Below are 14,402 nucleotides of genomic sequence, written 5' to 3' on the forward strand. Positions count from 1 at the left end.
CCGCCCCGCCCCGCGGCGGTAGCCTTTGGCCGCGCGCGCGCCGCCCGCCGTTGGGCACAGCCCCGCGCTGGCCATTGAGCTCTCGCGATAGGCCTGCCGGCGCGGGGCTAGGCGCGGCGCTCTCGCGCTATTGTCGTCGTTCTCGCGAGAGGCGGGCGAGCGGAAGCGGCGTGGCGCGAGGTGCTGTGCCGGCCGCAGCGGGATGCCGAGCGCAGCCAGCCAGGGCCCCGGCTCGGGCCCGGGTAAGGGCGCGCGCCAGGGCCAGGATCGCCGCCCGGAGAGCGAAGAGTCGTCGGCGGCCGATGTGGGTCTCCGCAGGGAGCGGGTGGGCGCGGCGTCGAGGCTGCCCGTCCTGAGAAGGGGAAGGGGCAGCATCCGGCCTAGCGCGGGGTTGGAGCCGTTCCAGGGGCTGGGGCTGAGGGAACGGGCGGCAGCGTCCCCTGCAGGGTGGGGAGGCCGGGCCCGAGCGGGGATTCGGCCGGACTCAAAGGCAGAGCTACCTTTTGCTTCTGCCCTGTCTGTCCGCCCCCCTTCGCCGGGCCCAGTCCGTGGTTCTCGGAAGAGCTCTGCTCCTCTCCGGTCACGCAGCGTTTCCTGAGCCCCACCGGAGTCCGATCTCCGCGTGTGCGGGTGGAGGAGGCCCTGCTGGAGCGGTGAGAAGCAGCACAGCCCTGCACTGTCCTTGTGCCCTTTCCCCGTTGCAATCCCCTACAGAAGCAGCTGGGCTGCTGCTCCATAGCAGGCTATTTCTGTAGGGGCACTGCTGGCTCCTGCTGGTCTGGCAGGTGTTTCTGGCTTGTACTGATCACAGATGAGTGCTGAAAAATTATAGGCTAGTATTTCTTCAAGAAGAAGAGAACAAAAAGTATTAATGACGAGCACCAGTTCATTTTGTTATAAAATCAGTTTTGCTTGCTGTTGAAAGGACAAAAATGCATCAGCAGTAAGGAATTCTGAGTACAGGTGATTCCATAAAATTATATGTGGATCATGATTCATCAAAAGCAGAGAAACAAAGACCCCCCCCAAATAAAGTATTGAGAATGAACTTTGGTTCATATATTGAATAGAATAGAATAAAATAAATAAACCAAGGCTTTTTTAATTGGAAAGTAGTGGGCTTCTAGGAGACTAGAACTGTGATCTTTTTGTTGAAAAGGCTGCATCCCCCTGTGTCTTACCGAACAGATTTTGCTAGTGGTCAGTTGGGCTTGCTTTGGCTGTTACAATGACATGCGATCTGTTGGATTTCTTAGTGTGTCTGAACGTAAGAAGGAAATACTTAGCAATGGATCTACTTCTGTAGCACTCAAATATTCTTTCAGGAGTAGGCTCTTTATAGAGGTATTCACAGTACCTTCTGTGTGGCAAATAATGATCCTAAGGCGTGTTTGCTGTTGCTGGAATTGTTTTTTCTTACAGGGCACAATTATCTTCTCACTTGTGTATCTCTAAGAGTCAAAACCACAATTTCTTGACTTTAATATTAGAGCTAATTGTTTGTATTACCTCAGATAACTCTGTAATGACTTTGTTCTTTTTGTGTATGCTTATTTGATACATGTTTCTCACCTCCATTTTAGGATTATGCTAAGGAAAGATATGGAGTATCATCAATGATACAATCCCAAGAGAAACCAGGTCAGTTAAGAAACAAAGTTTTTAGAAAAGGGAGGGAGGGGAGAAGGAAAAAAGAAGTTATGTACTTGATATCTTCAGTACTGGTTGGAGAAATCATTTACCAAACTTTTTCATTCAAGTTCTGCTGCCATTCTTTCCCCTTATTTGAATACATTTGGCACTTGCGAGGCTCTATTTGGGGTGCTGTGTCCAGTTTTGGGCTCTCCAGTGCAAGGAAGACACATTTTGGAGCCAGTCCAATGGAGAGCTACCAAATTGCTTAGGGGACTGGATCACAGGATCTCTGGGGAGAGGCTGAGGGAGCTGGGCTTGTTCAGCCTGGAGACGAGGAAGCTGTGGGGTGATCTTATTACTGTTTAAAGCTATGTAATGGGAGGGTGTGTAGGAGATACAGCCAGACTCTTGAAGGTGTGTGGTAATTGGACAGGAGGTCATGGGCACAAGTCAGAACACAGGAAATTCTGATGAGATAGAAGGGAAAAAAAGTCTTGAGTGTGGCTGTATATTGGAGCTGGGTCCTGAGAGATCGTGGAATCTCAGTATTTGCTGTTGCCTGGACCACGCCCTACACAGCTTGTCAGTTTTTGTCTCTGTCCATCACTGCAAGCTTGACTTTTTTTGGATTAAATTATTATTATTATTTATAAAGTACTGAGTCCCGCAATGTCAGGTTTTTTCTTTGTTTGGAGTAGGTTCTGTTATGGCTTGTTGCAACAGCGCTTGCTCTCTCAGAGTAGGATATCTGTCTGCTTATGCAGCCTTCATTACTCCTGCATATAAGCACCAAATACATTAATACTTTATATTAACATTTATGGGGTTTGTCATTATTCACACCACTGTGAATTCAGGAAATCCTCATTTTCTACTGATGGCGAATTGGGATTCAGAAGGACTTCTCAGCTAGAGAGCAGTATCCCAGGCCAACATCCCAAGAAATACTAATCATCATGTTACTCAGTGCATGAAACAGGAAGGAGGGAAGGTAATAGACTAGCTTCTTGTAACTTCTTCATAGTGAAACGTAGAAAAAGAACATCATCTGTGATTAGGTGATTTTATTCTCCTTTGTTTTGGTTGACCTCCCTTAGGAAGGGAAATGCAGAATGTAGGGAAGAGCAGGAGCCACAAAAGCAATCATAGGTTGAAACCAACTGAAGGGAAACATTATGTCAAGAATGTAATGGGACAAGAAAATCACTGGAGAATGTATTAACAGTCATTGTTGAAAGAAATACATACTAGCTGTCAAAGAAAGGGAACTAAAGTTGAAATCACATTGTAAGCCAGTCCAGCTGCTGGCTGCTGTCATCTCCTTGATGCCAGGTCTTTTGCTGATACCTGTTTCAGCTAATAATAGCAACTTGTTTAGCCAGCTTAGCAAGGTGAAAGAAGTTAGCTAGGGGACTGCTGGAAGGGGCAGGGACGCAGCCATCCGTAGTTACGTGTAACCACATACCAGTCCATAAATGGGTGTGCAGTTCCAACCTAAAAGGTATAATATTAAGAAAAAGGTAACTTCTCCAAGTTAGCATCTGACAGGTTAACCTGCACTGCTGACTGTAGGCTGAAAGATTGTCCTGTTGCATCTCCTTTCCCTGCCCTCTTCTGTGGTGGTATTTGGCTCACTAGAGTTTCTGCAAGCTGTGTGTCCTCTGCTACTTTCACATCCCATAGCAAACAACTGTGTGGGAGATCCAAACTGGCAGATTGAGATGGTGGATCAAATCCTGCTCTCACGGAGAAAGTCTACCCTGCCAACTCTCTCATATTCAAAATAAGCACTCAAAAATACTGTGGAGAAAAAATTATGTTGAGAAGGAAAATGGCGAAAGCTACAGGAAATTATATGAAAAAGGCTGAGTGCTGTATTTAGGTCTGTTGTCCCCTTCATCCTGGTTTTTAAAAAAAAAGTTTTAGCCAGTGTATGTACAAGATTGAGTATGTTTTCTGTTGGGCTTAAAATACAACCTACAACACTCCTACTGTTCCATTTTTTTAGAAGATGGTTATCCAGAGTACCAAAATTAGGTAACAATAAAAACCAAAATGCCCATAATAAAAAGTTCAAGATCAGCCTAGTCCCTTCCTTGAGACTAACGCCTTCATTTAAAGATTCAGCAGCTCCTGCCAGGGAAGAGCTCTTAACAAAGGACTCACGGGAGGGTGATGTCGTCACTCGGCATCAGTAGTGTATATGTGCTTTCCCAGAAGTATTCTGCTTGTATTGAGTGTCTTGGAGGAGCTACTGCTTGGGGCAGGGGGTGGTGAGGAAGCACAAGTGTGAGTGTTCCCGTCTGTCTGTACTATATTAATTTTGTTTGTTTCTGAAGTCTGTGTGGGTACCTGCTATTTCTAAGTTACAATAACGAATTGTGATATGACGTGCAGATCCACATACTGTCTCGTAACTGGAGCCAACAGACAATAGAGACGGCACAGATGTGGGTCGGAGCTCAGTTGGACGTCTGCAGCACTGTTGCTTTAGGCTTGCTGTAGGAGCTGCACTGTCCTGCAGACAACGTCTGGATACGGGAAGTTAAAAAGCTTGGAGTGATCAGAGCAAATTATTCTCCCTTTCCAAAGGATAGGCTTATTGACTTTTTGGCATAGTCATAGATTCTTGTTCCTCTGCAGGCAAATTAAAACTCTTTTCACATGTTCACAAAGTTGTTGCATAGATGCTCTACCCTCTTCTATTGATCTCACACACACCTGTGCCTTCATTCTTGGCCCACTTTAGTCTTTCTGCTGCTAATGTTGGCTGCCCTGGCTATCTGATGTTCTCACTTCCTGCTATATTATGCCTTTAAGTCCTTCCTGCCTGCTTGAGGCTATGATTGCTAGTAAAACTCCTATTTGCCTTTCCCTTTTTCTCCCTTCAGCCCCAGTCTTTCATCTTCCTTTCATGGAAGCTGCTTTCGTTTTATACTGCTTTTGGCTTTCAGGTTTTTGTATTAAACTTACCTTCTCTTTTTCAAATTTATCCAATATTGTAAAGATGCTGGCACTTCACAGAGACAGCAGAAATATTGATCATATTTCAGTTCAAAACTCCATGATGCAAGATGAATGAACTTAGTAAACAGGCTGATGTGACAGGCAGGGAATGGGAGTCGGGGGGTGGAAAAGTGATTGTCTTGTATAACACACCCAGCTTTTTGGGTTTTTATCCTCTCCTCCCGTGTTTAGAAAAGGTTAGAGTTCTGAGAGAAAGAAGGGTATTTAGTATGTTGAAAAGAAGAGATTGTGCTATACATCGAGTAAACGAAAAAATAGTTTCCCCTTAAAGATGATTGAAAGTGGCAATGAAGATGAGAGAGCGTGAATATTGAATTGGGGCTGGAAGTGTAATTTCAGACTTAGAGTGTTTTGTTTGAACTTTGTTTAAAATCTTTGTTCCCTTGTCTTCAGTGCAACTGTAGCATGGTTTAAAACATCTTTTATTTTTACATTATTTAATTGTCTGTAAGTGTTTATGTGGCAAGAAGACAGAAAATGTAAGTATAGCTTTCATTTGTGAAAGAACAAGTAGGTGGTAGTCTGGAGAGTATGGTGGGAGAACCTTAAAGGTGACAGCAAGAAGCTTCATTTGTATCATGGAAGAGAGAGAAATGAGCTGAAAAGGAATTCTAGGTGAAATGATATGTGAGAGTATAGAGGGAAGATTTGAGCTACAATATATGGGTTGGACAAGAGAAAATGAGTGACAAACGATTGCTTACACTAACAAATGTAGATGTTATCATGAAGTGATATCAAAGTGTTATCCTTTCTAAAGATTAGAAAGGAGGGTAAAAGAGCACTAGATTTGGGAAGTGTTGAAGGAGGGAAACAAAGTGACATAACAGTTGCTACATCTGGCTCTTTTCAGTGGTGCACATTGGCAGGACCAGTGGCAATGGGTGCATACAGAAACACAGGAGGTTCCCTCTGAACATCAGGAAATACTTTTTACTGGAGGGTGACCAAGCACTGGCACAGGTTGCCCAGGGAGATTGTGGAGTATCCCTCTGTGGGGATACTAAAAAGCTGCCAGAACATGACCTTGGACAACTGGCGCTAGGTGGCCCTGCTTGAACAGGGGGGTGGACCACATGACCTCCAGAGGTCCCCACCAACCTCAGTCATGCTGTGATTCTGTGATCTGCTGTTGGAAAAAATGGATTTTTGATGTCTCTCTTTGGATATTGTTTTATTACCCTTTTTATGAAATGTAAAATAGTTTTTAATAATTCATACCACGTAAAAATTTCACGTGTTAAAGGTGTCGTGTTTAGTCCTGATGAAACGTGAACCATTATGTATCCAAAAGACTTTAAAAATTATTTATCTAATGCAGATGATTCCTGAAACAGTAAGGATCCATAAAAAGGGTAATACCTCATTCAGTCTTCATGCTTGTGTCTGGAAAATGTTTTAAGTTTCTAACAATACAGTTTTAAGTTGACTGAGGTAATTGTAACTGTTTGAATATCAAAATCTTAGAAATACTAAAGCTTATGGGTTATGCTGGTTGGCTGTTTCCTATAGTACTATACTGATAAAGTTTGAACATCAGAAGATAACATATTTATTCCCCTTTCTCCCTTCCCCGGTGCATGTGTGTGCGCACACACACACATACACATTATTAATACATTTGAGTCAGTTTCTTATCACATTTCTCTGTGCACTTGCACATTCTGGTTTTGATGTGTGTCTGTGAAGAAAAAACTACATTGCCCTGAGCAAAAGCTAATAAACATTTTCAACCCCCTAAAATTCCCAGTGCAGAATAATAGGCTTGCAGGGCAAGCTGTGACTGGTATCCAGAGAACAGAAGGAAGGAGTTCAGAACGGCAGAATGCCTACCTGGGGTAGGCAAACTTTGGAAAAGTTCTGGCAGGAGAAGTCTAGAGTACAAGTGTCTTAGTAAATTTAATGTTATTTTGAAACAAGGTAGAAGTCTATGATGAAAGGCAGAGAGACTAGATTTGTTTGTGTATCACAGAATTGAATCATAGGTTTGATTTGATCAAATCGGTCTCGAGTTGGAAGAGATCCGTAACAATCAATATCTTCCTTTAAGGGTTTTTTTTTTTGTCTAATAAGCAGCTTGTTTAACCACAAACTGTAAATGACTAAGTGTAGCTGTCAGAACTATGGAGGTTCAATGCAATGCTATGTATATCCTCCAGCTGATCTGTAGATAGTATAAGAAATAAGTGTTTGAAACGATGCAAAAATACGTTTGGCCAAAAATCTACGGAAAAATACAATGAAACAAGTACTCTTCAAGGAATAGTGGCATGCAGCCAGCATATTGGCAGTTCATAGTGGTTATATACAATTTTAAAAGTCCTGATTTATTTAAAATGTTTTCCTTGATAATTTTTACCTTTTCCTTTACTGTCCCAAATCTGCCCTTTCCAAACCATGCATTCCTGTTGTTATTTAGCTTTCCTGGGTACACGGAATTTTAAAGGTTCTTTCTAATAATTTAATCCTGGCTCCTACGATGATAGTAGTGCTGGATCATATTCTCAAAGAGATTCTCTCTTAAAATAAATTTTACTGGTTTTACACAGTAATACTCTTGTTGCTCCAAAATGCTGTTTTTTTAAATGAAAATAAATATTCTTTTAATTTCTAATGCACATTTATTTGTGGTTTCTTTCACTTTATTTTATATAATAATTATTTTACGGTGATATTCACCCTACTTACGTAGGGAGAGAATAGTCATGTCAACTCTGAGCTTTTGTTTTGCTGTGTTCAACATACCAACTTTCATGTTCCACAGTAGAGCAGGGCAGACATCCCTTAGCCAGCAGAAATCCAGACTAATAAGTGCAGGTTAGTACAGTGCAGCACAGTGAAGTCCTATCAAAAATAGTGTAGTCATGCTGGGTTCTGCCATCCGTGAACTAGAGTAAGTCTTGCTTTTGTTTTAGTGCAGTTTGACCCTGCTATATAAGTCAAACAATAAGCTTGAACCAATTTAAAACTACTTGATCAAGTACAATTCACTGAGAAAGTAAGAGATCTTGTGTGTTTTCAGTACATCTATTGTATTGTAGACACAAAAAATAATCTTTTGGATTTATTATAAATTTTAGCAATGATAGAAAATGTGTTTGGAGTTTAAAGTGAAAAATGTTTTGCTTCAAAAAACCCCAACTTTTTAAAATGTCTTTTTTTTTCCCCCCCTTGTAATTCAGATAGAGTTTTGATTCGAATAAAAGACTTGACAGTGGAGAAGGCTGATGAAGTGGTTTGGGTTCGTGGCAGAATTCATACAAGCAGAGCTAAAGGTGAGATGTCTCTAGGGTTTTTATTTTTATTTCCTCATATTATTAGTATAACCTGAATGTTTCTTTTGGCTTTCTGACCTGTTAGTTGTGTCTTGCATACAAGAAAACTTTGCCACCTGGTTACTCAATGTTCACTCAGTGTTCACTTTGGTTATTTTCTGTTTTTTTCCACCTCTCTTTTCCCAAGAGGGGAAAAGGAAATTTTGTTTTCATCCAAGTGGAAATCGGGTATTACTATTACATTGTAGTAAAAGTGAATTTTGGTTTTATCATATTACTAAATAATGTGTGGACAATTGTAAATAATAGGAATTTTAAAATATTATAGTAATTCTTCTTTGCGTGTTAACAGTTGTGAGATAAAACAGTTACAAGCTTCTACTGTAAAACATACTTTTATTATAAATTTATCAGTTGTCACGTAGGCCATGTTAATTCTGCTGCATATGACTATTTTCACTAAACCTTTTCTTCATCAGGAAAAGAAAAATCTATGTTAAAATTTCAGAATTGTTACTTGCAGTTACCAGTATCTGATTATGTCAATTTAAACTTAAAATAAGAAACATGATCTTTCTTTAACAAGACAAAGGGAAAAATCCTTTTGTAGGTTCTCAGTAGTGTGGGCTGTTGTACTTGGCTGTCTGACAGACATATTTCTTCCCTGGAATCAGAAGTTCTCTCTGGAGGTCAGTTTGCCATATGCAAACTTAAATAGGTTTTGGCCTTTTCAGTTGACATCAGATGCTGACAACTGTTGTACTGGTTTCAGTTATGTTTGGCAGCTCTGTAGTGAGATATAAATACCTTGTCATCCCAAGAGTTGAAAGAAAAGAGCATAAAGAAATTATCTTCAGGAATGAAACCTAACAGTAGTCTTAGAGTGGTGAATAATGCAAATTAGGGTTGGGAATCCAGTACAGAATATTGCCACAGATACCAGATTAATTTTTCTTTTTGACGCTTCATTTTCTTAAACAATGCCTCTCTTAATGAGTGTTTGTACTGCAGTGAGTTAAAATAAGGAACTGCATGTAAATATATGCATACAATGCACGTTTTAATTTGTATTAGAATCTTTAAATTTAGGGAGTCCTCCATGATTTCCTTGGTAGTTCTGTAGTGTGGTCTTACATGGGAGTCTCTCTTTGCTACATACAGAAATTGTCAACCCCAAAAGCTGTGAAAGCCTTGGTCACTACAACTTGGAAGTTGTTCAGGCAGGAGACACTCTCTAATTTAAACGTTACTATCAGTATACAAATAAGAGTATCCTTATGACTTTTTCTTTTGCAATCATAGGGAGAGTTTAGATTATTAAGAGAATTTGGTATATTAAAGAGAGGTGTCTATGCAGACCTTTAAAACAACGTAGAGTTCAATGGTTGTTTATTACTGTCTCTCTGTTGCATTTATGTACAGTACTCTTGCATGATATATGCATTTACTTCAATCAGGGTAACATACACGTAACATGGCAATATTAACTTACAAGAAGCTGTTTTTCATCCTTTACCTTTGACCGCAGGAAAGACTATTGTTTTTCATGCAATAACAGTGCTTGTTTTCAAAACTCTTTAACACAACCTGAAGAATGAAAGCAAAAAGAGTTGACTATGGGCATGAAGTGTTCTCAATTTATTGATTGTGCTTCTTGTTCCCTCTTGGTCTGACATCACAGAACAGTTCTGACATTCAGGGAATGCTGCTAGGGAATGCCATATGCTTGTTTGTTTAAGCTTTGGGAGAGAGAATCTTTGAGAGTAAAAAGTAATATTGGCCTTTCCCACACACATTGTGGCACTATTCCTACATTATGGAAGGGAATGTCTTGCAGGAAACAGGAAAATCTTACACAAAAATAGCTTTAGTTTTTCTCAGAAGCTCGAACTTGACTCCTAAGTAACCAACATATCATTTATTTAACCCTGTCTAGTTCTGACCAATAAACAAAAAAAAAAATCAATGTGAACAACTGCAGAATCCAGCTGTCTTGTATAGCAAGCCACTCATGAAGTCTGATGGAAATTAACTGAAGGATGTGTAAAGAATGGGGTGTTGGGAATTTCTGTGGATTGTACTGAAATTAAAGTGCTTGGGGCCCTGCGGTTTTATCATAGATTGAATAAATGTTATTTCTGGCCTTATTTTAAAGCCGGCCTAAGCTACTGATCGCATTTATCATTGAAAAGCGGTTGGGAAATCAGTCTGGGTTCTGCGAGGCAGCGGGTACTTGTGCAGTATGCTAGACCTGAACTTGTTCTTGGTTTATGAATGCAAAGGTTTATAAAAACATCAAAATATTATGTCTGAAAATAAGAGTACCAGCAAGAGCAATTTAAACACTGGACCAAATTTTATAATAAACCACATAAGGTCTTCTCTTTGCTGGTAGGTGTCTGTAACTAGCGACGTATTAATTTATATGACCAAATGTTTTTTACTCTTTATTCAAATTCCTTCCTTACATCCTTTTGTCTCATAAGGTCTTGTGTCATTTGGTACTTACATCCAAGAAAGGAAATGGATTCCTGTTTGGTTTAGGTGCTTGTTATTGACGACATTCTCTGTGTGTTGTCTTCTCTTACTTGTTCAGTGACTAAAAGTTCCTTGCATTAGACTGAGTCAGACCTTTTTAACCAAATTTCTTTTGAAGATTTTAATCTTTTTAGGCATTCTTGTGGGACACAATATTGGTTTGTTTTATAGAAACTTAGAGTAGTTTACTGTCGAATGTGATTAAAGTTGGTCTTCTACTTTTCGTTTAAATACCATTAAATATTTTGAAACACATTAAAAACATCCCATAATGTCAAATGTTTTCTCAATTTGATGTTTCCTTTTTTCTGTCTCTTGATCTGGAAAAGCATCTAATCGTGAACTAGGTTTGATTATGACTTGTCTTTTTGATACTTTATTTTGCATGCCATCGGCTCTTTTGGGAAAAGTTCTGTTTCCTCCTACAATCTTTGTAGCTGTGATTTTTTAACTATTCCTATCAGTGAGGTTTGTTTGATCACTTACTTTCTGTATGATTAAAAATGGTTATATTCTACAAAACATTCTCTTTACTCACGAAAACAACTACTGTTAATCATGACGAAAAGATTTAAGTTCTTTTATAATGCAGATATTCATCAGACTTCTAGTCTTTGAGATTAGGTACAAGTGCCAAACTTTTGCTTCTGATTCGTGTGATAGCAAGTCCCTCCATTTATTTCACTATCTTCTTAAATATTTACTAGTTGAGTGACATTGTAGCTGTCTTCAGTATCTTCTGATACTGTTTACATTATATGCAGCTATGTGTAAAGAATGGTAATCTACATAATTACAAATGAAAACCGGAACTGGCTTTTTAGTGTCAGTGTTCACATTAGATATCGGTTGATTTTAATGTTTTATAGTCTAAGTCAACAATAACTCGGAAGTAGCTATCTATAACAAAGCTTCTGGCTTCTTCCTATTCTCACCATTTTAATGGAAATGTTATAATGTTATGAGTCAGAACTTGGAATTAAAAAGATTTTAACGCATTTTATCGGATACTAGTACAACAATGAAGTGTTTGTTGTTAATTTTTCTCTCTAAGAAAGATGCATTTAAAATCACTGTATTTCCTTAAATCTAAGTTAAGGAGTAAATGATTATTAGAGATGTGAGGAAAAACACAAAATGATTGTAACTGTCAGCTAAACAGATTAGGAAGAGTTTTGTTGACTTGGAAACACCCATTTTAAAAGTCAACAAAGTATATCATGTTCTTTGTAAATTATTATTAATTCCTATTAACTTCTTTTTCCCTAAGCTGTTCATGAATAAGTTGCTCTTACAGGAATTTTTACTTGGGTCTTTTAGGTTCATGTCATTCACTAGAATCAATACTCCTTTTGTTCCCCTTCATTCTGAATGTGTGGCGTATTATAGAATGAACATTGTTGGTTTAGTCCCTGTGGTGCAAAATCAAGCCTATTTCTCTGAGCATCTCTAAAATGAACTGTACAGCTTTGAGAAGATGAGAAAAAGCTTCTTTTAAAAGAATGCAGACTTGAAGTAGTTGTGAGCAAAGCAACAAGAAAAAGTACGTTTTATTTCTTGCAGTTGAAGAACAATAGATATTTAAAAAATAATGATTTCTAGTTTTTGTTTTGTCTAGATATTATTTACCTTGGAAAGCTTATTGTTACTTTTATAAAGTGTCCATTCACTTGTTCATAGATGTAAGGCAGAATTATTTGATTTATCTCAATGTTTAGTGTGTGTGTGTACATGCAGAGCTGACTAGTTTGACGTAGCTATTGGGGGGGGCATAGCAAGGGGGAGAGAGAGACACCCACCCACCCACCTAAATATTAAAGTAGTAAAGAGTTTTATCTCATTCACAAAGACCTCGAGTAACTTGTCCTTAATACACCTGTGCTGTTTTTCTTTGTATTCAGGGAAGCAGTGTTTCTTAGTTCTGCGTCAGCAGCAGTTCAATATCCAGGCTCTTGTGGCTGTGGGACAGCATGCAAGCAAGCAGATGGTAAAGTTTGCTGCCAAGTAAGTAAGCAATTATATCCTGTTGTCAGAGTAAACAATGGTGGGAACCAGGACTCCCAGGGGTTGGGACCGTTTTCACACATTAACATCAATGCTTCGTTTGTTTTAAAATGTAGTTATTTAAATTGTCAGCTCACTATTGCGTTGAATATATTACACTGACAAAAGATAAAATAGAGAACAGGCTTGAAATTCATTCTGAACTGCTGAAGCAGCAGTCTCTCGCCATAGACAACCTACATTTACTTTCAAGCTGGCTAACAAAAAGTCTGGCAAGCTGAGCTTAGTGGGACACTTCATTTTGTATGTAGCGTTTGTGTGTTTCTGCACGCGTTCAGGGTTTTTCTTCTACAAGATGTGCGATGTAGTAATATGTTTTATAGCTAGAACTGGCGTGAAGAGGTTCCATATTGCAAATGGCTTACTGAGTTGAAGAAATTAAGAGTAACTTCTGCGCACTGAATTAATCTTATTCACACTTTATTTTGGGGGTAATGATTAGGCTTGCAAATTAAACAAGTGTTTGTTGCAGCAATTTAAATTCAGTTATTTGATGTGTTCTGTTCTTAAAGATAAAAAAATTACCTTCCCCTGCTATTTGCCTCAATATTGTGCTTTCAGGTTGTCCAGCACTAAATATGCTTGCATGATAAAGGTGGTTTTATAGTAGAGCTTTTAATCATGTATATCTACTTGTTCACGAACGGAAATGTGGGTCAATTCAATGCAATAATATGTTTAACATGTGGTACTTGAGTTGCTTCTGTGTAGTTCTTGGCACTATTCTCATGCTTGGGAAGGGAGCCCCCACTAATTAACTGCAGAAGCGCTATAGCCTTCAACCTTCAATATGTCAGGGAGAGGAGGGATTCATTATAGTATAGACTTGCAGAAGCCAAGTTAAGAAGGTTAGGATAATGCTTCTGCTGATGAGGTTCAAGGCAACGGGAAAACAGAACCAGCAGTGTTTGTGGTTTGGCGGTGCTTAGTGTTGGCAGTGCCAGTGTGAAGCATGCTGTTTACAGGTGTTTATGAGCCAAAGTGTTCTGTTTCTTCATGAAATAGTTTGTTCTCTCCAGCGCTTAGAATCTTTGAAAAGAATTAAGTGTATAACCTACTTGTTCCTCGATTCATCTCCCTCTAACCTACCAACAGTCTGCCTGTACTCTCTCAACAAACTTGTGCTACAGAACAGTGAAACAACACTTCTCTCTTATTCTCCAGTTCTCTCCAACATCCCTCTGGGTTTTCTTTGTGGTTCTTTCTTCCACAGCTTGTATTTCTTATGTTTCATGAGTGGCAGAGCTCAGTGGTTAGGAGCTCATGAGAGGGAAGTTGGTCCTTACACTTTTCTTCCATGTGCTGATTCTGCCACTTGTAAGCCTTTTGTGACTTTTTTTTCTAATTCACTAATTTTTTTTTTTTACTCTGCTTTCTCTTGGCTTAATGATTTAAACTAGGTCATGGAGGTCCAGAGCTAACAAGGAGTGGTAAATAGTAGAAAGGGGTATCTAGAAAGAGTAGAGGGCAAAGCTGCTTTCTCTTCTGGCAGCAGTGAACTGTTAAATCAGATGGAACCTCATCCTTAGGTTCTTTCCAACTGCTTGTCATCTGCCCACTTTTGATGTGACAGGCCTGATTTCCTCTGCGTAGCCAGACTCATGATGTTTGTACTATGTTTTGACTTTCCATTCTGCTTCTTTTTTGTGATAGCATTTCCTAGCTAAATCCTGATACTTCAGCCTCTTTTAATTTATAGCATGCAGGTTTTACTCATTATTTGTTTTTCTGAAATGCTTACATGCTTATCATATTTTTTGAATGACAGAACTTTTCTCTGCTACAACCCTCTGTGTTTTCTTTTGGGGGTTTGCTTTTGTTTTTTTAACAACATTAGTGCAATCATCTTCTCATGATTCCTTC

At 39.3% G+C, this 14,402-nt stretch overlaps 1 protein-coding gene across 1 annotated transcript in view; it reads left to right on the forward strand.

Moving 5' to 3' along the window:
* Positions 1-202: 202 nt before the first annotated feature.
* Positions 203-14,402, forward strand: part of DARS1 (aspartyl-tRNA synthetase 1) — a gene marked incomplete at both ends in the record, with an annotated part of 41,211 nt that continues 27,011 nt past the window's right edge. Inside the window, 4 exons of the mRNA XM_082001164.1 lie at positions 203-304; positions 1,584-1,641; positions 7,845-7,937; positions 12,377-12,479. Of these exons, the coding sequence (XP_081857290.1) occupies positions 203-304; positions 1,584-1,641; positions 7,845-7,937; positions 12,377-12,479 (356 nt within the window). The remainder of the gene's footprint in view (positions 305-1,583; positions 1,642-7,844; positions 7,938-12,376; positions 12,480-14,402) is intronic.

The sequence above is a fragment of the Phaethon aethereus genome (genome assembly GCF_964289735.1).
Source record: "Phaethon aethereus genome assembly, chromosome: 6".
Lineage (NCBI taxonomy): Eukaryota > Metazoa > Chordata > Aves > Phaethontiformes > Phaethontidae > Phaethon > Phaethon aethereus.